Raw genomic sequence first — 25,798 nt, forward strand, 5'->3', positions numbered from 1 at the left:
TTGCACTGAGCGTGTGCAGACTGCGTTAGCAGGTGTGACTAACTGATCCTAAAACTGCGCCAGTCTACAAAACTGCTCTAAAATAGTGGCCTAAACTGACTGAGGGGAAAAGGGCCAGCAAAAAAAACAAAACACCCTGGACTCTCTGAACATGTTCACAACAGCCCTACAACTACTGTGCCCTTGACACCTCACTACAGATTACCTGACATCCCTGTTACATTACATACAGTTTCATCTCATCTCAGGTGCACCTCACCTCACCTGTCCTGTCCTGTGCGCTAACTCTTCCACCCCCATAATGTCCATTCCTGGAGAGGGACTCAGTAGATGCCCAGCTTGTCCCAGAAGTCGCACATGTCGTTGCGCGAGCCGGCCTGCGCGTGCGCGCGCACGGTGAAGTTCATGACGAGCCAGCCGGACGAGCCGGCGTACCGCGGCCAGGCGGGCGGCCGCTGCTGCCGGCAGAAGTCGCTCTGCTCGAGGCGCGAGCTGGGGTCGCCGGCGTGCGCGAAGGCGCCCCAGTGGCACAGCATGCGGTTGGAGAGCAGGCGCTCGGGCGTCGCCAGCGAGAAGTTGCCCACGCCGGCCGAGCCGAAGAGGAAGGGCAGCTCGGCGCCGTGGCACACGTGCTTATAGCACATGGACATGCCCGACCAGACGCGCGGGTCGCTGGCCACGTGGTCGAACACGTACATCCACACCGAGCTGCCCGCCAGGGCGCCGGCGCGAGCCGCCCGGCGGGACGGACACAGGAACACGTAGTCGGTCACGATCTACAGACACAACAGACACGGGACAACAGACACAAGACGAAGAGATGGTCAGGAACACTGGCAGTGAATTAACTGAAAAACATTAGCATTGCAGTGGAGTTTGTGTGTACGTTCTAAAGAGCACAGTCAGGCACGGATGACACGTGCACTGCACACTTAAAGCCCAACCCATGACTGTAAATCATTGATAGAAAAACCTTCTTTTATAGAAAGCACCATAAATACTTTCGCTTAAAGTGGATACATGCTCTTATACCCCCCCCCCCCCGCCACACACACCCCGCCACACACACACACACACACACACACACACACAAGCTTCTCACATCCCCACTCTTCATTTCCCCAGGTCTCTCATATTTTTAATATTCATGAGACCTGACATTTGTGTGGAGACCTTTTCCATCTCTCTGGCGGAGGCCCTACTGACGGGCTGCATTTAAAAGTCAGACCTCAGCCTGCAAGCTGTCCTGTCACACCATAATAATAACCCGCTCCTGTCCCAGACCTCAAGTCATTTCACACACCAATATCATATCTCGTCTCAGTGCTAATTCTAGGCATTTACCTACACTATCTACAAGTAATCTTGGGGGGCTGCTGTAGCCTGTAGCCCACTGGTTTAGGGAATCAGACTTGCGATGGAAGGGGTGGCCGGTTTGAGCCCTGACTGGTAGAGCAGAGGGGAGTGGTTGAACATCGCTCTCCCATGTGCACATCCACACAGCTGAGGTGCTCTCTTGAGTAAAGCACCTACCCCCTACTGCTCTCCAGGTGCCCGCAGCAGTCGCTGCCCACTGCTCGGGGCTTGTGCGTCATTACTCACTGTGTGCTCACTGTGTGTGTGTGTGTGTGTGTGTGTGTGTGTGTGTGTGTGTGTGTGTGTGTGTGTGTGTGTGTGTGTGTGTGTGTGTGTGTGTGTGTGTGTGTCTGTGTGTGTGTGTGTGTTCACTAACCACAGAGGAGTAAAATGCAGAGAAATGTTTTTCCCTTGGTAATCAATGATTTTTTTTCTTTCTTTCTCTCTTTCTCTCTGTCTATCTGTGGCCAAACTGTGCTTTCTATTTTAGTCTACATATGGGCTGATGAATTCTCTGAGGCCAAGTATGGCTCAACATATTCAAAATCTTCTATTATTAATCAAAGCTATCTCTTGCCCCTGTCTCTCTGTCTGTGTCTCTCTCTCTTTCTCTGCATCTTTCGCTCTCTCTGTCCCACTCTCTGCCTCTCTCTCTCTCTCCCCCCTCTCTTTCGCTCTCTCTCTGCATCTCTCTTTCTGTCTCATCCCAGTGCTCTAATTCAAATAAAAGCATCACCATCTGCATGACAGTCTGCCTTGGCAGTTAGACATGGGGGGGGGGGGGGGGGGTTCTCATCCATCCGGCCAGCAGAGTCTAGAGCAGAATCCTGTGGATGGGCTCAGCGGTGGCGAAACTGGGGCCGACTCCTCTCAGGCGTACCAAAGACTCTAGCGCCCTCTGCTGGTAACATGTGCAGCCAAGTTACAGCCACCATCACAGCAACTGTCACACAACATCAGCGCAGCGGTTTGACAAAGCGGAGCTGATTTAGAGACTGAAGTGTTACTGTAGTTCTCATCACCTGTGTAGCAAAGCTATTGACATAAAATCATTGTACAACCTACTAACATCCAACTGCTTTTAACATCAAAGCAATGGATTTCTGTTTATTACATTTGCCTTCGCTGTCTATTTTGACGATAATTTCATCCCTACTTAACTGAACAGACATTTAATTATACCTGATCAAAAGTCCTATTAGAGGGTCATTCAGCTTGTCTGGAGTGAATATGTCCAGTTTTGTCTCTGATTTCCAATTAACGGCAAGGACACCTCTCCTCTTAACGCTGTGAGCCTGCTATCTCCTTGCATGACTCAAATACCTCTAATGGCTAATAATGGATTGAGTGCTCATTTTAATCCAATGTGGGTTGGCTGGAGCAGCTTGGCGGCACGCAGCAGACAGGCGAAGGAGACAGCTGCGTCCTCGTCACGCTCCGCGGGCCTCCTTGTCAGGCCAACTCAGGAGATAAAGGAACGGATGTGACTGGCCTCAGAATTTTGCGGAGTTACTTTGACCCCCCCCCCCCCACACACACACACACACACACCCTCTAAGGAAGTTAGGAGACTGTGCGTCCTCTATATCCGCCAATGTCGTTGCAGAATATTTCGCTCACCCCAGACATTACTATTTTATTTAGTTGGGTGTATTTGGACTGAGTCATACGATGTTTACCATGCATTGGCATAACATGTATACCGGTGCATTAACCATTAATGTTAAGGTAAGGTCACATGATAATATCTGAAATAATTCCATATGGCTCTGAGCACATCACCATGTTTGTGTGTTTATGTATGCATGTGTATGTATTTATGTGTGTGGTTGTGTGTGTGTGTGTGTGTGTGTGTGTGTGTGTGTGTGTGTGTGTGTGTGTGTGTGTGTGTGTGTGTGTGTGTGTGTGTGAGAGAGAGAAAAAGTGAGAGAGAGAAAGAGAGCGAATAAACTAGGACATTTGACCATGAGTGGACTGTGAGTGCACACGTGTGCATTTGCACATGAAAGCTTGTGAGTGACTCACCTGAGACAGCATGTCCCTGCGGTCCGCATCCTTGTAGAGCGGCAGGTACTTGCGCAGGATGCGGATGGTGTGCTGTTTAAAGATGGCCGTGGTGTAGACCGTGCACTCCACCGGAGACACGGGTTTGGTAAAGACCCCAAACACAAATATCACCCCCTCCTCTGATGTGGTGCCTGCCAAGAAAATATTACAATGAACATACCAAAACAATATGGCCGCCTCACAGCACACAGTGTAGTTTATGGAACACCCAATATCTGTTTCTGAAGTCCTATGGTCACACCCTAGAGTATACATAAAGTTCAACTACCAAAAAAACTACAACAGTGTAGAGAGAAGTGCTGAGATATTCCATAAAATACAAGCATCAAGAGGAACCACAAAGGGAGCCAGATCCTTATCAAGCCTGAAGTTCGTTTTAAACAGTAATTTACTCATACCATGCTCATGTGTGGCAAGTGAATACTTAAAAATCTGCAGAGTTCTGAAGAAAAAAGGAAAATATTCAAGAAATGTGACAGTTTTTTTTTGTCCCACACAATGATCTCCCTAGACCCAAAATGTGTGGCAAGTGGACATTACAAGTGGACACTTGAAGTTGTGGCCTTACCCAAGAGTACTGGCTTCTCTTTCTGCCAGTGTCCCTTCTGGAAGGCAGTCACAGCCTGCTCTTTGATGAGTTCTCCATCAATGTACGGTCCCCAGGTCTCAAACATCTCAAGGAACCGGAAGGGGTTGATCACCTTTGAGCCTGGGGAAACACAGATACATGCTTGTGTCATTTGAGTAATTTTTACTGTAACTTTCATTTTCAAGTTTTTCATAGATCATGAGTACTGACTGTTGGTACAGAATGACGAGTAATACAGATTTGTCTTCAACATTTATATTAATAAAATATCACACTCCTAGCTTTTGTAATTTACTGCAATGGAATCATGGCATAATAAGAAACTAAAACCAGAGTTATCACAAAAACTATTCATCACACCGCAGACAGACGAAAAGATGAGATCAGATTAAAGATACCGAAATCCTGAGATGCTGGAGGCCTGTCCATGTCAGTCCAGTCTTACAAAAAGCATGGCTCTCGTGGCCTCAGGTGTAAAAGAAAGACAGAGACAGTGTGAGAAAAAGAGAGGTCTTCTTACTGGATTTGATCTGCGCAGCGAGAACAGCCTGGGGGCTAAGGGACAGCAGGCACACGATGTCCTTCATTGAGCAGTTGGCCTGCTTGGCAAAGTCCTTCCCCAGCTTCAGGGCATCATGTCTGCCATACAGAAAGACAGGCAGAGACACACACACACACACACACAGTACATCAAATGAATTACTAAAAAAAAGGCTAATCAAATGATTAGGCATCCTCCACATCCTATTTTCATACCTCACCTTGGTCATAAGTGGAACCAAAAACCACTTTCATTCAGCATGTATGTAATTGCTTTTTGTTTCTTATTAAAATGTGGTGTAACTGAGCTATTTTCCCTGGTCATTTTCAGTGTTCACTGATTATCGAATGGGTTCCAGGTTACACAAATAATGAACAATCTATATTCCTATTGAAAAAAAAAACCCATACCCCACACTACTCACAAAAAGTCAGGGATATTCAGCTTTCAGGTGAAATTTGTTGGCCTTTGTTTCAATAAATTGTCTGAGATCACCATTGCACGCCTCTACTTAATTGCCCCACTTTCAGGATATAACCACTGTAGCTTGAACATTTTCCATAAATTTCACCGCAAAAGCCAGATACAACTAACTTTTTGTGGGTAGTGTGTGTGTATATACTGTAATATATGCCCTTGTCATAAACACATACAGTCTATGCATTCTATACACATCCTCATGCAGCCTGTGGTGATTTGCAGGCTTTGCCTAAGTGCCCAGTGGTTCTCAAAGTGTGGGGCGGGCCCCACTAGTGGGGAATAGAGACAGGTGGAGCGTGAGGAACAGAAGGGAAATCATAATAAAAAGAATTATGCCTATCTTTAATAATGCCTTTCTTTTTTGACAAGTGGGACATTTTTGACTCCAAAGTGGGGAATGACAGAAAAGGTTTGAGAACCACTTTGCCTAAGCGCCTACCTGGTCTTGAGAGGGATGGAGAAAGGCAGACTCTGGAAGACGGCCTGCTTGAAGAGCGGCTTGCTGCTCTGGATCATCAGGTGCAGACTCACACTCTGGGCTCCGGCGCTCTCACCAAATATGGTCACCTGTCCCAGTGGCATACAGCAACACATGAGGACACGCACTCAGTACAGTACACATACTTTACATACTTACATGGACTGTATGTATGCTGTACACTAGACTGTATATAATGCAACAATTTATACACCCCTCTCTCTCTGGTTATTAGCACTTTTACTCACACAGAGAAAGAGAGAGATAGAGAGATAGAGAGATATAGAGTGTTTGTGTGTGTCAAAGTGTGTGCATGTGTGTGAGAGAGAGAGAGCACAAGACAGACATGCTGATGTCTATTTCTGTTCATTCAATTTCGTATTTGGTATGACTCAACAAAATTGTTGTTTAATCTCAAAGCAAAGGGAGTCGGTTCATTAGAGAAATCCCCCTTCAGCACCATGGAATATGAAAGAAGACCTTGTTTGCTCCGCTAGCGAATCTCACACTGAGCTCTCTTCAATTTTGACAGAGTGTGTGTGTGGGGGGAGGGGGGGGGGGGTCGCATCACTTCATCATGTGAATTACTAATATAAGGCTTCAATAGTGCCCAAGATTTGCTGGGGGAAACGCTCAGTTAAAAAGTCAATCGCCCGTGGCAAATGTTTGCATCCTACAGTTATCTGTGTCACCTACATCAACAATCAAGAAACAATTTCCCCCCTGTATGTTGTGTTCACACAGTCAGGTGTGTGTGTGTGTGTGTGAGTGCTGTTGTCCTGCCTTGGTCGGGTCACCTCCAAACACAGCTATGTTTTGTTGGATCCAAAGGAGGCCTGCCTGCTGATCCAAAATACCGTAATTCCCCACAGCCGAGGTCTTGGAATCTTTACCGGAGACCAGGAAGCCAAAAGCCCCTGTAGAGTGATACAATATTGTTCAGAGTTAGAATTACTGTCACTTAGCATGTGCAATCCTGAAAGTGACTTCAGTATGATCAAGCTTTGCATTTTTAATCAATGATATTTGCACTTCAGGAATTTATATCACACTTGATTACCCTTCAAACTAGCCTCAAGAGTGTATAAAGCATATACCAAATATACCATACAGAGTTTGACTAAATATGTGACAGTCACACAAAATCAACTCATAAGGTGCCTCTCGTGCAGCGTTTATACGTCCTCCCTCGCTCCTCGGGCCTCGATCCTCACAGATCTACATAAAGAATGATGGGGGGAAACAATGGGATAGTCTATCCAGTGTTAGCTATAGATCAGTGGGAACGCCCCTCGAGGATCGAGCATCGAGGATCGAGGAGGCATGTTGAGAGGCACCCACAGCCAACAAGTGGAGGGTCGCTGGGATCCCAACTGTTCATGATGAACAGGGGGGACGTATGACTGAGGGGTCTGGGTGTCTTACCGAGACGGTAGGCCACGCTCACCACCACAGTGTGGGTGAAGTTGCTGATAAAGCGGCCGTCGTACAGCGGCTTGGAGGCCGTTCCGGCGATGAAGTCGCCCCCATGGACCCACACCATCACGGGCATGGGGGAGCGCAGAGGGGCAGTGAAGTCCACACTCCGAGGGACAAAGATGTTCAGGTAGAGGCAGTCCTCACTCACCTGGAAGCACACAAGTGTAGGACAGACTTTTATATGGCTGGACATATACAGTAGGGCTGCTTTCCCCATCCATGGATTAAACCTATAGTCTAAAAGCTTTCTCTCGATGGAAATCTCTCCACTGAAAATAATTCCCTCAAGAGGAAACTGTTCCACAGAGTTAAAAAGAAGCACAAAATTATCAATTTTAGTACTTTTGTAGTCAAGCCTGGCTGCTTTTCTGATACTCTCTACCATGTGAATAACAGGAGTTGTCTGGAGCCCAACCCTTGACTAGAGTGATGACAAGAGTGTCTCCAAACTTACCTTAGCTGGGCACTCTTCAGAGATGGGCCCAATGCAGCCCTGCATGCACGCAGCCCTGCGGAAGGTGGCGTCGTACTCTCCTCTCCATGGGGTCACAGGTCGGGGCGGTTTCCATCGGTATGCGGCCAGTGGCGGATCTGCGAATGGGATGCCGTAAAATATGTGCGCCTTGTCCACGGTTTTGCCTCTAATAATGCCATCTTTGGTCAAGACTTTTGGTCCCTGTTTCGTGGGGTCGTCGGAAATCTGAGAGGCCTGTTTCAGCTCTGGTTCAAACGTGGGGATTTCGTTACGCTCCACATCCTTCTCTCGAACATCGTGCAAGTCTCTGTCGAGTTGAGCTAGCCTGTCAATCACGACGGGTTCGCTGCGGACGAGTATCCCGGAAGAGAGGCTCCTCAGCAACCCGGCCAGGCTGAACGAGGAGTCATCAGGCTGCACTGTGGAAAAAAGCAATCCCACCATGCAAACTGACAACCAGCATCTGAAGACGCCCATCCTCTCCTAACTCTTGAGGTGGCCTGGGGTTAATTCAGCTGTGCTTTCTTGTTGTCATCAATGTCTCCACCGGTTCCAGTTTTTTTGTAAAGTTTTCTGCTAGACCATCTTGCTGCTAAACTATAGCCCTAGAGAATGATCCCGCAACGTTTGCCTATACAAATGCCGTGTCGTCCTACAGTTTGGGCTGTGTTGCTTGTGACTTCAATTAGTGAAGATATCTTTTGGGGGCAGTGAGCGGGATCGGCTACAACAGACCTTTTGTTGTGTGCCAGGATGAAGGTGGACACATGACGTTGGTTTCAGGGGACAGGCTGTGTAGGTAATTAAGAGCAGCTGGTCTGCCCTTTAGCAAATGGGATAATGCAGGTTCCCATGATGTACATATATCCACTTCACCGTTTTCACATTTCGAAGAGACAACTAGCCCACTTCATGTCCTCTATTGTATCGATAATCTGGACTTGTTAAAAGTGTGTGTGTGTGTGTGTGTGTGTGTGTGTGTGTGTGAGTGTGAGTGTGAGAGAGAGAGTAAAAGAGGGAGATGGAGGGGAGGGAAGGAAGGCCTACAGTAGCCTAAAGTATATGCGTAATTGTGTTGTCTCTTGAGCAGTGGTACAGAAGTCTTATGTAACTACGTACATACCCAAATGCAAATATAAATAAACGTACACTTAGACATGGATGTGTATGGGGTTGGTATTTGAGTATAATCAATCGATGCCATTTTCTTCAATGATGACAGTTTCTATGGAAATAAACACATTTTCAGAAACGGCCTAATTAGTTGACCAGACACGTCAGCTGTGCGCGCTCGTGCGTCAACTTCTGATTACCCCGGGAAGTGATTTGCCCTGGAGTGACAACCTTGAAATGAAAGGAAACTACAAGTTGATATCAAATTAAAGTGATTAATTAAAACATTGAAAGAAATCAAACAACTCGAATGATGACGATGTGCAAGAACATCGTAATATTTGCGTTGATATCCGTGCACATCCAGTTCTCACGTTCTTTGGGTAAGTAACTTGCCATATTACAAACTGATCATTTTATTAGCTAAGGCCCACCAAGCCCATGCACAGTCTAATTTTGAATAATTCAATACATGTAATTAGGCCTTATGCATTTCAGGTGACTGCACCAAATACGACTTCTCCATATGCTGGTTGGTGAAGGACACAAACGCAACTGTTAGGTAAACATTTCCCCCTAGACAACTTCATACCACCTGCTTGTTTGGTACACTGCTTAAGTATCCAAGTTAAGTTCCCCGGCGATTCATCTCATTCACAGACCAAAAATCAGTGTGTGGTTAAATGAAGCTGAACTGATGTCCATTGGGACGGTCGGGAAATTTAACTCTCTGACCGTCCCAAAATCCGAGCGCCACTCTCTGCAACTTCAGTATGGACACCTTGCGCGAACTTGGACATTTTCTGTCAGTGACAGTGAGTATCTACTATTATTTACCCTTCATTGCAGGGTAAAATAGTCTGCTGGGTTATGACATATACCCTTGAAATATCTAATTTATACCTAAATGGTTCTCCAGAGTAATACAGCTGTTGAAAATAAGAAAGGAATGAACATTTGAGTTGACACAGTATATTGTGTAAAATGGTTGCTGTACTGTGCTCAACATTATAGGCTTACATACCATAGAGCTTCAAAGTCTAGATTCTGCAAAAGAGGAAACACCCAATGAATTTTCACTGGTGAGTGTAACCCGGCATACATGAATGACAATTACACATTTGAACATTTGTATTCTAAGAACACTGTAGAATTTTGTGAATGTAGAAAGTGAATTGTGAAAATCCTCGGCCTTCACAGGATGCCTTGAAGGTATTTTCACCCGAGCAATTCTTTGCATGTGAGAAAGACCCTCTATATCTCCATCAAAGTGAAGACTTCATTCTGATGCTGGGTATGTCACTCTGAAATTAGCAGCCAAATAGTTTGCATCAATGCATTAAACCTTCATAGCTCATGCATGTGAGTTAATGTAACAGCTTTGTGACTTCTCAGGCCACTCCACTCGCTTTCCCCTGAAATTGGAGTCCCACAGCTCCGCCATGTTGCTCGTGTCCTGGAGAGCCACACCCGACCCCGCGACCCCTCTTCCTCGGACTCTTCGTCGCTCCTCTGTCTCCATCTACCACCTGGAGCTGGGGGCCTACACCACGCACAGTGTGGACACCACAGACGCCCGGTACTACCGCTTCAGCAGTCTGAAGGGATGCATGCCCTATGTGGCCTGCCACGAGATGCCAACGAGACCCTCGGTCACCTGTCTGTTCACCATCACAGGTAAAGATACTTAACAAAATGTGCAAGGTGTAGTTTTACAATGCAATTATTCATTCTGTCATTAGTCATTCTGAAGCCATGCTTTCAGTATTTACCGTTATTCTGGCCCCTGTATAATAAAAGCCCAAATATTACTCCCAATCCGATTTCCAGAAATGTTTTAAAAGCGTCGTCTTTTCACCATCCATTAAGAGTTGAATCATTATGGTTGGCTTTGAAAACTCTCAATTTGTAGTAGCGAAAGCTACATAATGACTTTAAACCAGAGATGGTGCTGTGCTGCATAGAAATTTTTAGAGTGCGAGATATTTCTAGTTAAAGGTCAACTATGCAAGTTTTTTTAGCTTAATTTACCTTAACTGATCAGCTTCAGTGTCTTTGAAATTATTATTTGACTTAATCCTAGTTGAATGATGGCTGTCTCACTTCCCCCTAGCGCCTGTGAGCAGAAAAACCACGCTTGCAAGTTTGTGCCACCGGGCCGGTGGCATGACAAACAGAACGTTTCGCAGCCTCGAATCATGCTCATGAAAAGGCAGACTGACTGATTGAAGAGTGTTGTAAAATATACACGCTAAAGCTGTAGGAGAAGCTCTGCAGAGAATCCTGCAAGCAGAAAACAAGAAAACAGTGAAACCTGCATAGTTTCTCTTTAACTCAATTAACTCTCTTTCTCTCTCTCTGTGACAGATCCAGATGTGCCCAGAAACGTCCAGGTGACCTCGTGGAACACCAGTCAGGTGACTGTGGCCTGGGACTGCCCAGAGAACAATATGTTCTCTCTCTTCCTGCTCACAATGCTACACCTCAACGGCACAGACCACGTGGTCGAGGAGACGATCTACCGGCACACGCGGAGACCGTTCGTCTTCACCGCGTCCGACCTGCCACCGTGCAGCCGCGTTCAGTTCGGCCTCCAGACGGTGTGTGTGTCCGGCACAGACTCCCGCACCAGCAAGACCGTGATGACCGACGGGAACTCTGGTAATCCACGATCCTAAAGTCGCTCCAAAGGGAGAACCAACTTCATGTACACTTCTGGTGTAGTGGTGGGGTATATGCACTACTCTCAAAAAGCAAAGATATTCAGCTTTTGGGTGAGATTTTTAGATGAGCCCAAAATCCACTATGACCTTTACAGGTAAACTTTGAACGTGCACGTCTAACAGTTCAATATGTCAGTGCTTTCTGTGCTGAAACTTTACATTTCACCCGAAACTTATGTGAGTAGTGTATTATTATGTCCCATGACAAGTTATTGGTCAGTAAGTACTACATGACCCTTTCAGTGAAGGAACTATGACAAATTCTGATTAGTTATATGGTCAGGATGCCTGACCTTGTAGGCCTGTGATCCTCATAATAATGGGACATTGTCTTTCAGAACCCAGGACTGGGTAATAATAACCTTTCATTTTTATTGCTCTTTATTTGGCACTGTATTGATTTTAGAAATGTTAAAGCTCATTAATCCTATCTCATTGTTGCCACCCACAATTAAGGTAAATTTTCCCCAAGGGTAACTCACAAGGGTTCATTCAGTAAGACTGCATAAATATAGACTGAAGGAGAATGTGTTTCATTAGATTTTATGTGGAGAGAAAGCAAAGGTATGCGACCTTATTGCGATTACCAGTGATGCCTTTTATTTTATACTCTGTCTTTCCACTGCCAGTATTGTATCGAGTTAATTTATGGCCTGTGGCAAATTTATTCAGTCTCATAGTTTACGGTTTAGCATTTCATCTGCCTTTCAGCCCATTCTTCAATACAAAGCATCCATCAGTCTTCTGCGGGGCCAGACAACTACACCTTGAGCTGGTCGGTCATGAACGCCTCACTGATCGCAGTGTTCAAAGTGTACCACCAGGGGGCACTGCAGGCCTCCACGTTCCTCACCACCCACACAGTGACTGGTCTGGTCCCATGTCAGCGTTACGTGGCCAGGGTAGAAGCTGTGTGTGGCGAGAGCATTGTCATGAACGTGAAGACACTTCAGACGCACACAGGTGTGTATAGATGTTCTTGAGTGGGTATAATTCTCCACTGACCGCCGTCTTACTGGCTCAAGGTCACACAGTCTTGTGATCAGTGATTTGACACATTTTTTTGTTTAATTTGGGGTTTATAACATACTAGAATTATTACATGTGTTTGTAACCTTATCTTTAATATCCATGCACAGCTGAGCTGTAAAACTTTCATGATCTCTGTGGGTTTTTGTTTTTGTCATTTGGCAGTCCCAGGGCTGGAAAAGTCCATCTTCAGAAAGTAAAAGTCCTACCACATATCTGTGCCAACCACTCACTTGAAACCAGCTGACTCTAATTAGCACAACTCTACAGACAGATAGAGCAGAGATCACCTAAGTGCACAGGTAGAACCACTACATGATTGGACTTTTACTTTCTGAAGCTGGAGTTTTCCACCTCTGGGCAGTCATACCCAACAGCATCTTCTCTCCAGCGTCTCTGTGTGTTTATTGTGTGTTTGTTGTGTGTTTGTTGTGTGTCCTAAGGTCCCAGTGTTGTGTCTGACCTGCGCTATCAAGCGGAGGACTCCACCGCTCTGTGGAGCGGCCCCTCCAGCCCCGGCGGGTCCTTCCGCTACAGTCTCACCCTGGAGGATGGCTCTCCGGTCAGGAGCGGACGCCTTCGAGAGCCCCTGCTTCCCCTGGAGCATCTGCCCCCGGACCGGCCTTACGTGCTGGAGGTGTGGGAGGAGTGCCACGGGTGGGGGTCCCCCAGCAGGAAGGTGCTGTGCTTCGGCGCGCAGAAAGTGCCGGAAGTGGATGTCGGATTGCGGCTTGACGGTGCCATGTTCGGACGCGTGGATCTCTCCTCCAGCCAAGGTGAGGACCCGAGCTACCGTAATTTCCCGACTATAAGCTTACACATTGATTTTGCAAAAAAAATTTGCTATGAGGTTAATACAGGGGGGCAGCCAATATGGTGTTAATATGATCTTTTAATTTGCATAAGACACTGTCCTGCGGCCTATACACAATGCGGCTTATATGCGTGAAATTACTGTAGATACCTAGAGAAGTTTGAGGCACATTATCTGCCCTTTGTTTTTCTCAGTTATCAAGATTTTTTAATGGACTTGCTGAACATGAGTTAAGTACAAAACTGGGCTCTAAGGACTTCCCTAAACCTGTATATTTAAGCATCAGTGGAATTTCTGATGACTCCCACAATGAACGTGGTTGTGTATTGGAATGCTTTAAAAAAAAATGTGTTAATACATGTTGCACGTAGTTGCCGTCACAAGCCGTCGCAAAGCATTCAACATGTCACAGTTGCAAAGTTTTAAGAGCATCGCAGCTCGTCTCGTAGGGAATCTTCGGTCTGAACGCCACTGTAAATGTAACTTTCAGCAATGTTAACATCTCATCTCTTTAAATGCTTCCTAGTAGATGACTTCATGAGGTCTTCTCTGGCCATGGTTGTACCTTGGAGGCTGCCTGCCGAGTTACAGGACCCAAAGTCACCACCACGACTTCAGCTGAAACGCATCATCATAAACAAAGTGAGCTCCTGATCAGTGGAAGAGATGGTAGAATCAAACAATGAAATATGAAACAAATGTTTGTCCCATATTGTCTCCCCTCAGATCTCAGAGCTTGTCAAAGACTTCCCCCACCCTGCAAATGTTGACGTTTTGACATTTGAAGACTATGGAAATGGAACACAGACAAAAATCGGTTTTGTGGTGTTGAAGGCCTCGGTTAAAGAAACAAGGGTTCCATTCTCTTCAGATGAAATGCTAACATTTATCCAGTCTCTTTCACAAACTGGAATTACAGTCAATGATGGCATTATCTACTGGGATGGTGAGATAGAGATTGCTCTCAGTTATCAATTCATGTTGTGTTTCCTTTTTGATATTATCATGAGACGATATAGAAAGAACCGGCTCAGGATATCTGCACACTGTAATGTTTAACCCTGTTTACATTTGCTTTTAAAATCACAATCACAATTGGTCAGTTCTAAATACAAGTGTAAGCACCAAGACGCTTTGTGATCCAATGACTCAAACCACTTCCTGAGGTGGTCTGACACGCATTTGACCACATCTCTTTTGTAGTGTAAATGCCACTGCGTTGAGTGCGTTCTACTGAAGGTGACCTTGACAATAGCAGAATCTCAACACAAGCGATCAGCAATGTCTCTGGCTGTACACCTTGAATACATATGTAAACCGCTTGTTGTCGTATCACCCAGGACACAAATGTTCTTAAAATAATAGTAAACAGGCCCGGTATATTGTGTTGGAGAGGGAACCATGGCAAGAGCTACTGTAAATGCTATGCTTGTTTGGTCCTCTCGTGCACTTTTGAGTGTGTACTTTGTGCTCTTCTGCTTTTTGCATATTTTTAGACCCGGATGAGTGTTCCATGCTTGAGCTTAACCATTGCACTCCTCACTCCGTGTGCATCAATACCTTGGATTCCTACACCTGTGTCTGCCAAAGCGGCTACTATGACATCAGTCCCCTCATCAGTCCAACCACAGCGTGCCATGGTAAGAATCACTAATTGAATGAGATACAAATCAAAGCATTAAGATCGTAGAAGCCACTTGCTGCTGCGACTAAAAAGCTAAATGTTTTCTTGTCTTTATCTTTTAATCTCCATATATTAAATCCCATCAGTTACAGTATGTTATGTATTGCTTACACTATATGCTGTATTTCAATGTGTCTTAATAAGAATAACCTTCCTTGATTTGAAAGGTTTAGTGAAAAAATGTAATGGTAAAGATAGATAAATAATCAAAAGTACCATATTCACAAGTAGCATAAGACTATATCTGTATATGACTATATCTGTATAGATTCCTTGTGGGTTTGTTCCCTTGTTTCTGCTCTATGTTCCCCATGTCTCCAGAGAAGGGCTTGTTCACACAGTGCTCTCAAGCATTCATTATGGGCAGTGTTGCCAAGGCTCACCTGGTGGACTACTTAGGGGGCAACGTCACAGTGGTCCTGAACGACGGGCGATGCCAAGTTTCAGACAGTGGCACCCTGTACTACTTCAGGACATCGCGCCACCCTAATCACTGTGGCACGAGCGTAGTGGTAGGCCTATACATTTGCCCCTCTTGTCTGTGTGAAGATGTTACCATTTAAAGACAGTTTAACAGACAGATGAGGCAAATGAGTACAATACTACAGTGCTGTCCTCGTGTTATGAGGCACTGATGGAACTGCCTGGTGGTTTTTATTGCACTCATGTTGCAATTGAACATAATTTGCTATGGAAAAATAAAGTGATGTATCTAAGAAGATTCTAATGTTATATGAGAGACCAAACCCTATACAGGGTTCATGGATGTGCCAAGTATGTACTGTACTGTTGATTACAAACCTTTTTAACAAATCATTCTACTGTCCAGGTGAACAGGACCCACATTGAGTTCATGAACGTGTTGACGGTGACACTGAGCAGAGAGATGGTCATCACTCGGCGAGACCTGAAGGTGGTCTGGAAGTGTATCTACCCCAGGAGCTACCTCCGCAACACCGAGATGAATGTCCACCTGGAGTGGTAAGACTGCACTGGCTCCGAACTACATTGATCGCTGTGTTATTGAAAGCTGCTTTCTTCGATCTAGTTTCTATCTTTAGGCTTATTTCCCATTTCAAAAATGTTTCTCATTTATCGGAAATGAGAAAAATGCTATTTCTGACCATTGTGTTGAGAAACAGACAGAAGAATGATCTGATTTCTTTTAGAACTAGTCAACAGAAATGTAGTTCTTGACTTAAAATGTTTGCGCCGAAAAAGTAACATGTATGAACTACTGTACCATGATTTTCACAAGCAAATATCTCAATCCTCAGGCCGTTCTCTTACACACTGGTAGAGTACAACTCCTCTCATATCCTAGAAGTTGCCATGGCCTTGTACAAGGACAACTCATTTACAGACAACTACACACACGCCATCATCCTCTATCCAGAAGACTTCCTGTATTTGGAGGTGATCCTGAACGCACACAACACATTTGCATCCGATCTACTTCTGGAAGTGGTGACGTGCTGGGCAACAGAGAGCAGCAACCCTCTGGACGAAACCCAGGGCGTACTACTCAGAGATGGGTGGGTGGTCACTCCAAACGTTCAAAGACAGAGAGGCATCTGTAGATAAAGTAAGAGGCCGAACTAACCTTCTGTGTTGCGTAAGGATGCTGAACCCCAGAGTTTACCCAGTGGTCTGTGTCAGGTCTGAAGTAACTCATTCAATTTTCATTTGACCAATATTAGTCTTGAAGCAGTCATCATAAAAACATTTGAGCAAATGTTATTTGAAATATTGTTTATCTATGAGAATGTATAACCCAGATTCCCATGTTTTGAGTTGACCGTGCAGAGTGATCTACCTAAATGAACAAGTAAATGGGATTCTCTCATGGTACTGCCCCTTTAGATGCCCAGTTGACCGAACATTCCGATGGCTATCAAAAAATGGCATGGCACAGATGACCCGGTTCTCGGTCCAGATGTTCTCTATGCCGGCTGGACTGCCATTCTACATCCACTGCCTCACCAGAGTCTGCGCCCCAGATGAGAATTGTACCACGGTAAAGTCTGACATAGTTCTCCTGTGTTCTTTTGTCAACAAAAGAAAAAAAATCCTTTGTAATGTCTGTTTCTTGAAGACTGAGCATCACTATGTTTGCAAAGGTTCTAGAGATAAGAAACCATTTTGCCCGGTTGTGAAGCTTGCAAAAAGCACATTGGCATCACACTTGATGATTTCAGAAAGTGATAGAGAATGCCTGCAGCCCTCCCAGAGTTATTTGATAGAATAATGAGCTGCCAGTAGGGTAATGTGGATTGTGAATTCTAGACTTGCCCTGCCAAGATGTCATCCAAAGTCCGCAGGGATCTACGCCAGACTCCATCGACTGTTGTATCTGCTGGGCCGTTGTTGGTTGGTAACATCTTGTCAACTCGCAGCACACACTCGAAATGTAAGTTGAGGCCATGAAATGTATCAGGCTAGTTGGGTGGGGTATGTTTTTCTGCTTTACTTAGGTGTGTAAGAGGTTTGTAGAGTGATACTTCAGTATGCTTAATGGATGAAACATCAGGCGCATTAAAGGAAAAGAGATATTTTGGGGTAGATTTTAATAGCATTAGGGTAGACTATGCTGTCTTGTCTTTGTCAGATGTTGACCCCCCCTCTCTCTTTTGCAGGGAAGGAGGTTGCGATGCTTGTGGCAATACTTGGAGGAAGTATAGGCTCTCTGGTGTTGACCTTCTTAGTTGTAACTGCAGTGAAAACACTTCTAAACCACTCTGGCAGAGTTCAATAAATCAACATAAAATATTGTGCAATGTTATTTTTTTTCTCTGTGATTTTAATGTTTTTAAGCCTGTGTGTGTGAGTCTGGGGGCATACATGCATAGGCTACATGGCAGTGTTGGTGTATTTCAACCATATTTTTACCTGATCCATCATTCCTTCTCAGAGTGGATGGCTTATTTTCCAGGGAGGGCCACTTTCTCTTGTATCAGTGTTACTGAACTGCCACTAGGTGGCAATAATGCTCCGACGAATGGAAGTCACACGTTTACAACAAAACGATGAAAAGAACATCCGGTCGTTTCAAGATGGCGACGCCCGTGGAGGAAAGCGTGAAAGATGCACCGCCTGAGAAAAAGACAAAAAAGACAAAAAATCAAGGTATTTTGTTTAGAATTCAATACGCAAATGGATGTGTGACTGAATTATCTATAGTTACAAACTAGTGTTTGCTTCGCTAAAACAGATAATCCGCGGACACGCGATAAATAAAAGCCCCATTCACTTAGCCAGTGTGGCTTGTTTAGATGCGTATCCTAGCGTGTTGGCAAGCATGCCCAGTTTATTATTAGACCAAAACATCGACCTCTGAATGAGTGTACATCCAATCACCCTTAGTTAATAACGGTAACCATGTTTAATGCTAACGCATGTTTACATTGACAGTTGATGAATCGGAGCTATTGACTGTACCAGAGGGATGGAAGGAACCTGCTTTCACTAAAGACGACAACCCTAGAGGTTTGCTAGATGAGAGCAGTTTTGCCACCCTGTTTCCAAAATACAGGGAAGCATATCTGAAAGAATGTTGGCCCCTTGTACAGAAAGCCCTTGGAGACGTAGTAAGTTGACCTACTGTTCATGCAACCTTAACATTTCCTTCGCTGCCACTAGTACAGCAGACTGGGTAAGGAAGCACGCTAACAATCCAGTTGTCATTTATGTGTTTGCAGTTTATTAATGCCAACTTGGATTTGATTGAGGGAAGTATGACTGTCAAGACCACAAAGAAGACGTTTGATCCATATGCAATCTTGAGGGCTAGAGATTTAATAAAGCTACTGGCACGAAGTGTACCATTTGAACAGGTGGGTTTGTGTGTTCTAATATTTGTCCAACAAGAGAAAGTGCGTGATACAATTTGTGTGATCCAGGGTGTCAGAATTCCTTCTCAGATTCTATGATAGTATTGATGAATAATTGTATTGATATACAGGCTGTCCGAATTCTACAAGATGACCTGGCTTGCGACATCATAAAGATCGGCACATTGGTGCGGAACAGGGAACGCTTTGTAAAAAGAAGACAGAGGCTGATTGGACCAAAGGGATCCACACTGAAGGTGAGAGCTGGCCCTCCCTGTGAATGTCTCATAGTAGAGTATGCTGAATTATTTTTCCTCAATGTGATTTTGTTGGATTCCTCACTAACAGTGATTCTTAGTATATGCTCTTGCTTGATCAATGAGTTTGATTGTTTTAGTGGTGCATTAGTTCCCAACAAATATTTGTTGATTACTGTAAATCTAATTTCCACATTTCCATGCTTAATTTTCATCTAAGGGCTGCAATTGAATTAAACAGGAATTAATTGGAGCTCAGCCCCCTTTGAGGGTACTCATTGGCTATCTTGATTGTAGCATTCTTCATTGGTAAAATACTTCAGGATTTTACAATTTCAAGGACCTGCAGTGTCTGCATTTTTCAGATAGATCTGTCTTGAGCTGTATTTCAGAAAGCCAGTAAAATGTGAAAATCTACTCTTGCTCTTATGTGTTTTACGTTTATTATCTTTCCCGTCCTCAGGCTCTGGAGCTGCTCACAAACTGCTATGTGATGGTGCAGGGTAACACCGTATCAGCCCTCGGTCCCTTCAATGGCCTCAAAGAGGTAATAGCCCTGCCTGGCATCCAATGTCTACTCACATATTGGGCTCTAATTTGAATGGCGGGCAAAGTCTTCAATCTAACTAAAGCTAATTTGTTAATGAGGCAACATCTGTCTGCTTATTTAATCCCATGACCAAGATCCTAAGAACAAACATTGGTTGGTCAGCTCAATGCTCTCTCAAGCCCTGATGCACTTTCATAGTTCAGGCACTTTGTACTTTGTTCATAATTTTAATTAGTGGCCATTGTGTCTGTGATATATACATATGTGTCTGTGACTACCCGTAATTTCCCGACTATTTGCCGCGGCTTATACATTGATTTTACAAAATGTCTTCAGCTGTGAGGTTAATACAGGGGGGCAGTTAATATGGTGTTAATATGATTTTGTTTCTTTTAACTTGCGTAAAACACTATCCTGCGGCTTATACACAATGCGGCTTATATGCGGGAAATTACTGTACTGTAGTTAATCATTAGTTATTTATGATTAATCCTTTAACTGCTCTTGGCAGGTGCGGAAAGTGGTGTTGGACACAATGAAAAACATCCATCCTATTTACAATATTAAGGTACTTAAAGATTTCAGTTGAATATGGAGTGTGATGTTACTACAGTAGGTTTGAGATGTACTGGAGGTAGAGCCTTGTGGTTGTTCTGTAAAAAGTGTTAGGCTGATGATTGTGCCCACCTGACCCAATGAGGAGTTCCATCCTTGTTCTGGACCACCTGATTGACACACTGTCATCTCTGGGTGCAGTGGCCACTGTGGCATGGCCTGGAGCTGAGGGAGTCAAAGTTGGGCACAACATCTTGTATATAAAACATGTCACAAACTCCTCCATTATTTGGAATATGCATACAAAGATTACTGTCGGATTTCATGTCTTACCCAAGTCAAGGAACTAGCTATTTAGTAGTTGTTGGTTGCAGGTAAATAATATATATTTTTAAAAAAACAACCTTGAGGTCCACACAGCCCAGACAGTAATTGAGAAGAATGACTTTTGAATATGTCAAACTCGAATCCAGTAAACACCAACTAATAGCTGATGGCCACACTGACTCAACTATTGGTGTTTGTTGGCGTTTTGTTGTTATTGTTTGTTGTTTTATTTGGGCTGTGTGCAAGCACCTTAAGTTGTCATATCAACAACATGAACACAGTCAATTTCTTTTGTCACTCACTATTGTGGAACGCTGCCTAACGCACTAAATGCAATTCCCTGCTCCAGACGTTGATGATCAAGCGCGAGCTTTCCAGCGACCCGGAGTTGCGCACCCAGAACTGGGAACGCTTCCTCCCCAAGTTCAGGCACAAGAGCCTGGCCAAGCGCAAGCAGCCCAAGAAGAAAGTGGTCAAGAAGGAGTACACGCCATTCCCTCCACCGCAGCCGGACAGCAAGGTCAGTCAAGCGCCCCCTACAGGAGACTACACTTTAAAAAGATATAGAATATCTAGAACCATGGGGGTTCCTTTGATTAAGCCTTCAGGGGTGCCATATATAAAGCAATAAAACCATTTTTGGTTGTGTGTATATAGCACCTTTATTCTAAGAGTGAGTGTTTGGTGAAGCTACAAATTAAGAACAGAAATGTCACTTAAGTCAGTAAGGATGTCTCATCGTGTTGTTTTGCTCTGTTGGTGGTAATGTGTGTTTTGTGGTTTGATGTTGCAGATTGACCAAGAGCTGGCAACAGGAGAATTCTTCCTGCGTGAGAGTGAGAAGAGGAGAAAGAAGATGAATGAAATAAAGGTACTAGTGGCCATGTGCAGTATTTTGTCATGCCAAAGTCTTGAAATGATATATTGATCATTTTTAACACATAGTTGATGAAATTACTAGTCTTGTACTTCATACATGCACATTTATGCAGACTAGCTGTAGATAATCAGTCCTATAAGTGGCATATGATCTATGCATATCAAACCCCTGGTCTTGTTACAGATATCCATTTAAGTTAGAAGATAGTACTCGTATTGTTTGGAGGAGGTGGTGCCCTCACCTAATTCTTGTGTGTTCTGGTTACGTCTTAATATGTGTGTGTGTGTGTGTGTGTGTGTGTGTGTGTTTGTTTGTGTGTTTTTTTCTGTTTGTTTGTTTTTACCCAAAGGTGAAACAAGCTGAAGCCCTGAGTAAGAGACAGGAGGAACGGAACAAAGCGTTCATCCCACCCAAAGAGAAGCCTGTAGTGAAGAAGGCCAAGAAAGGTACAGTCTTTTAACCACACCTTCTCTCCTGTTCCATTCCTAGGCAAACTGTCTGGCATGCCCTCCAGACATAGTAAATTGTAGTTTGGTACAACTGATGTTGACATATCTTGTTTTCTTTTAGTTTTTTTAGTTTATATATGTACTGTATTTGAAATGATAAGAATTTACTTTTTTTCTTTGCAGACACAACAGAATCTAAAATTGACATCCAGGCCATCAAAGACAAAGTGAAAAAAGCTAAGAACAAGAAGCTTGGTGCACCCCCCATGCCTCAGCCCAGACCCTCGGATGAAAAGAAGAAGAAGAACAAAGGATAAGCTTTGTGTAATGGAGACCATTATTTTCAGTCGACAAAGACAATGAAGCTGTGAATCACAGTTGTGCCGTGTAACTTCATTTTGATGAAACAAAAACATGGAATCAGAAATAATGGAAGAAATGTTTTATAAAAGTTTTTTTTTTAATAACCTGTATTCCCTGAAATAAAAACGTGTACATATCCTAGTCATCCTCATCTACCTGTGAGAAGTCTCTTTTGTTTTATCTCCTGGGCCCTAGAAAGGTTACTATTTAGGGCCCGAGCACCGAGGTGCGGCCACTGAAAGTGGCTGCACCGTAGGTGCAAGGCCCTATTGTTTTTGCTCAGATTATTCTTATTAGGGCCCGAGCACCGAGGTGCGGCCACTGAAAGTGGCTGCACCGTAGGTGCAAGGCCCTATTGTTTTTGCTCAGATTATTATTATAGTTTTTTCCGTCTTACCTAACTCCTTTTTTCACCAACTTGGCATGCTCTAAAACTCTTGACATTTGGCAGCTACGTGTGGAATTGGTAACGCTACTCAGAACCAGAGCTCTGGCCTAGGGTGTGGCTCAGGGGCAGTATAGCGCCACCTAGCGTGTTGTCTGTTGTGGTTGACACATACATACACGAAAATGAACTAATTTTGGTAGACATGTGTGTTTTATTAATTTGAACAACTTTTACATTTAAACAATATAGTTAATCTTAGAAGAATTTGAGTTATGATTATGATTATGATTTTTGCACGTCATGTATTTTGAAACACTTCTCCTAGACGGTTTATCGAAATCATGTCATTTAAGCACTAAAATGATCTTGAGGGGTTGCCCGAGAGGAATTGCGACCAGATTTTTGAATTTCAAAAGTATATTGAAATGGCGAAGGTTTGAATCTAGGTGTCTTATAAAAGAAACAAAAAGTTGGTGTTATAGGCAGAAAACAGTGACTAATTTGGATGAAATTTAATGGAGTATTAGTTAGTGTGTTTGTAGTGACAGTCATATACAAAGTTTTGAATTTGGTGTTGTTTGTGATTTTTAAAAGCGCATTAATGATTGTGGTGGACACAGTTTTAGCTAAAATATTTTGAAGCGAGTTGATGAATGAATATAATCATATCAACCTATGCTGAAATTTTGATTTTAACCATGTTAACAGAAAGTGAGTTATTTTTAATTTCATATTTGCCCAATCACACAGCCCCTCCTCCCTCTGCTTCTCTGTCTCTCTGTTGCAACTAACAGAAACACGCACGCACTCTGTCACCCCCCTTCTCGGGTCCCCCCTAACTAACACACACACATTGACACGCGCGCGGCTTTCTAGAGACACAGAGACAGACAGACAGAGACACACACACACACACACACACACACACACACACACACACACACACACACACACACACACACACACACACACACACAGACAGACAGAGACACACACACACACACACACACACACACACACACACACAGACAGACAGACAGAGACACACACACACACACACACACACACACACACACACACACACACACACACACACACACACACACACACACACACACACACACACACACACACACACACACACACACACACACACACACACACACACACACACACACACACACACACACACACACACACACACACACACACACACACACACACACACCCACCCCTTGGGGCAGCCGTGGCCTACTGGTTAGGGCTTGGGGCTTGTAGCTGGAGGATTGCCGGTTCGATCCCCGACCAGTCCACGGCTGAAGTGCCCTAGAGCAAGGCACCTAACCCCTGACTGCTCCCTGCGCTCCGCTGGTTGGGCAGGCAGCTCACTGCTCTGAGTTAATGTGTAATTCACATGGAGTATTAGTAAGTGTGTTTGTAGTGACAGTCACATACATTTTTTTTATGTTGTTTGATTTGATGTTGATTGTGTGTCTCAATAGCACATTAGTGATAGTGGTTGACTCATAGTTTTACCTAAAATATTATGAGATGAGTTTACAAATATTAATACTCATATGAACCTACGCTGAATTTTGACTTTAACCACATTAACAGAAAGTGAGTTATTTAGGTTTTCATATGAGGATGTCTCACTCTCCGATCCTTCTTGCCCACGCATTCCTTTCGCCTGTTACACACAGAACTACATTCAAACACACACACACATTACACACGCGCGAGCTTCCAAGAGAACTACATTCAAACACACACACATTACACACGCGCGAGCTTCCCAGAGAGACACGCACACACATCCTCGCCCTTCCCCCGTTTGCCTCTGCCCTGCCTCTCTCTCTCTCTCCGTCTCCCTATCTTAGCCCCATGACCCCCCTCTTTCGCATGCCCCCCCACACACATACACACTCTCTCACTCCCTTCCCATCCCCCATATCTCTGTATCCCAGCCCCTTTCTCTCCCTGATATCAGTAAAAATCATGAAAATAAATGGCAAGAATTGAAATGAGTCATGAATGACAGTGTGATGCAAAGTGAAAGGTAAAGAAAAGATCATGTTTATAATTATTTTATTTGGGTTATATATTGTATGCATGTTAAGCAGTGGTAGTAAGGAGGCCGACAGGTGACAACCCAACCTGAGGATGAGAGAAGGCACCACAATCCTGGAACTTCTTTGCAATGTGTGTGTGTGTGATAACACCTTGGTTAAGAGATCTGAAACTTTCCTTAATATTAGATAATGATTAAAGAAGGGTTAAGAACACTCTGTCATGTTGTCTGTTGTGATTGACACAAACATTCACGAAAATGAACCAAATTTGGTGGACTTATGTGTTATTGCTATCACTAGTCAGAGACAGAGCTCTGGCCTAAGGTGTGGCTTAGGGACTCTATAGCACCACCTAGTAGCACGTTATCTGTTGTGGTTGACACAAACATTCACGAAAATGAACCAAATTTGGTGTACTTATGTGTTATTGCTATCGCTAGTCAGAGACAGAGCTTTGGCCTAGGGTGTGGCTTAGGGACTCTATAGCGCCACCTAGTGCGTTGTCTGTTGTGGTTGAAACATACATTCACAAAATTAACAAAATTTGGTGGGCACATGTGTTTTTGCCATCGCTATTCAGAGACAGAGCTCTGGCTGAGGGTGTGGCTTAGGGACTCTATAGCGCCACCTAGCGTTCTACCCGTTTTGGGTTGACATTTACATTCACAAAAATGAATCAAATTTTATGAGCTTGTGTGTTATTACTGCCGCTAGTGAAAAACAGCTCTGGCCTAGGGTGTGGCTTAGGGACTCTTTAGCGCCACCTAGCAGGTTGTCTGTTGTGGTTGGCAAATAAATTCAAGAAAATTGACCAAATTTGGTGGCCATGTGTGTTGCTCATGCACATGCCCACCAACACGCCTCATGTTGCTTTGTTAGATTCCGAAATGTCACAGGTCTCCGCACCGCAGGTGCTCGGGCCCGCCATCGCCGCTTGCGGCTATATTTATTATTATTATAGTATAATTATCTTACCAGTAACATTTTTCACCAACTTGGCATGTTCTAAAACTCTTGCAATTTAGCTGGCATATGTAGAATTGCATTTGATAGTCAGACACAGAGCTGTGGCCTAGGGTGTGGCTCAGGGACTCTATAGCGCCACCTAGCGCGCCGTCTACTGTGGTTGACACATACATTCACGGAAATGAACCAAATTTGGTGGACATGTGTGTTGTATTATTCTGAACAAGTTTTACATTCAAACTATATAGTGAATCTTAGAAGAATTTGAATTATGTGAGATTTTCTGATTTTTGCACATCATGTATTTTGAAATACTTCTCCTAGACGGTTTAT

General features: G+C 44.2%; 3 protein-coding genes across 4 annotated transcripts in view; 2 read left to right on the forward strand and 1 right to left on the reverse strand.

Annotated features, from left to right (window-relative positions):
• LOC134062250 (crystal protein) overlaps positions 1-8,227 on the reverse strand; it is an 8,279-nt gene extending 52 nt beyond the window's left edge. Inside the window, exons 1-8 of the mRNA XM_062518203.1 lie at positions 7,445-8,227; positions 6,937-7,138; positions 6,295-6,428; positions 5,473-5,600; positions 4,533-4,651; positions 3,992-4,132; positions 3,382-3,554; positions 1-776 (exon numbers count right to left, since the gene is read on the reverse strand). The exon at positions 1-776 is cut by the window's left edge and continues 52 nt beyond it. Coding sequence (XP_062374187.1) covers positions 324-776; positions 3,382-3,554; positions 3,992-4,132; positions 4,533-4,651; positions 5,473-5,600; positions 6,295-6,428; positions 6,937-7,138; positions 7,445-7,942 — 1,848 coding nt within the window. The 5' untranslated portion in view covers positions 7,943-8,227 and the 3' untranslated portion in view covers positions 1-323. The remainder of the gene's footprint in view (positions 777-3,381; positions 3,555-3,991; positions 4,133-4,532; positions 4,652-5,472; positions 5,601-6,294; positions 6,429-6,936; positions 7,139-7,444) is intronic.
• Positions 8,228-8,757: 530 nt separating this feature from the next.
• LOC134062432 (uncharacterized) lies at positions 8,758-17,698 on the forward strand. Of its 2 annotated transcripts, none has more exons than XM_062518428.1 (18): positions 8,758-8,961; positions 9,077-9,140; positions 9,239-9,393; positions 9,593-9,660; positions 9,779-9,872; positions 9,974-10,255; positions 10,946-11,239; positions 12,013-12,264; positions 12,774-13,106; positions 13,671-13,786; positions 13,871-14,090; positions 14,641-14,784; positions 15,150-15,340; positions 15,658-15,809; positions 16,106-16,363; positions 16,692-16,845; positions 17,115-17,238; positions 17,465-17,698. In XM_062518428.1, the coding sequence occupies exons 1-18, from the start codon at positions 8,889-8,891 to the stop codon at positions 17,581-17,583; spliced, it is 3,093 nt and encodes a 1,030-aa protein (XP_062374412.1). In that variant the 5' UTR covers positions 8,758-8,888; the 3' UTR covers positions 17,584-17,698. The 2 variants fall into 2 exon arrangements, with proteins under 2 accessions (XP_062374412.1, XP_062374413.1); XM_062518429.1 differs by having other exon boundaries at positions 13,674-13,786.
• A 165-nt stretch (positions 17,699-17,863) lies between these two features.
• On the forward strand, positions 17,864-22,190 carry krr1 (KRR1 small subunit processome component homolog). Its single transcript, XM_062518430.1, has 10 exons — positions 17,864-17,954; positions 18,240-18,415; positions 18,527-18,661; positions 18,790-18,915; positions 19,379-19,462; positions 19,977-20,033; positions 20,697-20,867; positions 21,141-21,218; positions 21,577-21,673; positions 21,860-22,190. The coding sequence occupies exons 1-10, from the start codon at positions 17,882-17,884 to the stop codon at positions 21,991-21,993; spliced, it is 1,131 nt and encodes a 376-aa protein (XP_062374414.1). The 5' UTR covers positions 17,864-17,881; the 3' UTR covers positions 21,994-22,190.
• The last annotated feature ends 3,608 nt before the right edge of the window (positions 22,191-25,798 follow it).

The sequence above is a fragment of the Sardina pilchardus genome, chromosome 17 (assembly GCF_963854185.1).
Source record: "Sardina pilchardus chromosome 17, fSarPil1.1, whole genome shotgun sequence".
Lineage (NCBI taxonomy): Eukaryota > Metazoa > Chordata > Actinopteri > Clupeiformes > Clupeidae > Sardina > Sardina pilchardus.

What these genes read in the sequence shown, in the direction of transcription:
- LOC134062432 (XM_062518428.1), top strand. Translation starts at nt 8,889, where the DNA reads ATGATGACGATGTGCAAGAACATCGTAATATTTGCGTTGATATCCGTG. An exon ending in GACATTTTCTGTCAGTGACA is followed by an intron (nt 9,394 to 9,592) that starts GTGAGTATCTAC and finishes TCAACATTATAG; the next exon opens with GCTTACATACCATAGAGCTT. An exon ending in AGACTTCATTCTGATGCTGG is followed by an intron (nt 9,873 to 9,973) that starts GTATGTCACTCT and finishes GTGACTTCTCAG; the next exon opens with GCCACTCCACTCGCTTTCCC.
- krr1 (XM_062518430.1), top strand. Translation starts at nt 17,882, where the DNA reads ATGGCGACGCCCGTGGAGGAAAGCGTGAAAGATGCACCGCCTGAGAAA. An exon ending in AGAAAGCCCTTGGAGACGTA is followed by an intron (nt 18,416 to 18,526) that starts GTAAGTTGACCT and finishes ATGTGTTTGCAG; the next exon opens with TTTATTAATGCCAACTTGGA. An exon ending in ATCCTATTTACAATATTAAG is followed by an intron (nt 20,034 to 20,696) that starts GTACTTAAAGAT and finishes TCCCTGCTCCAG; the next exon opens with ACGTTGATGATCAAGCGCGA.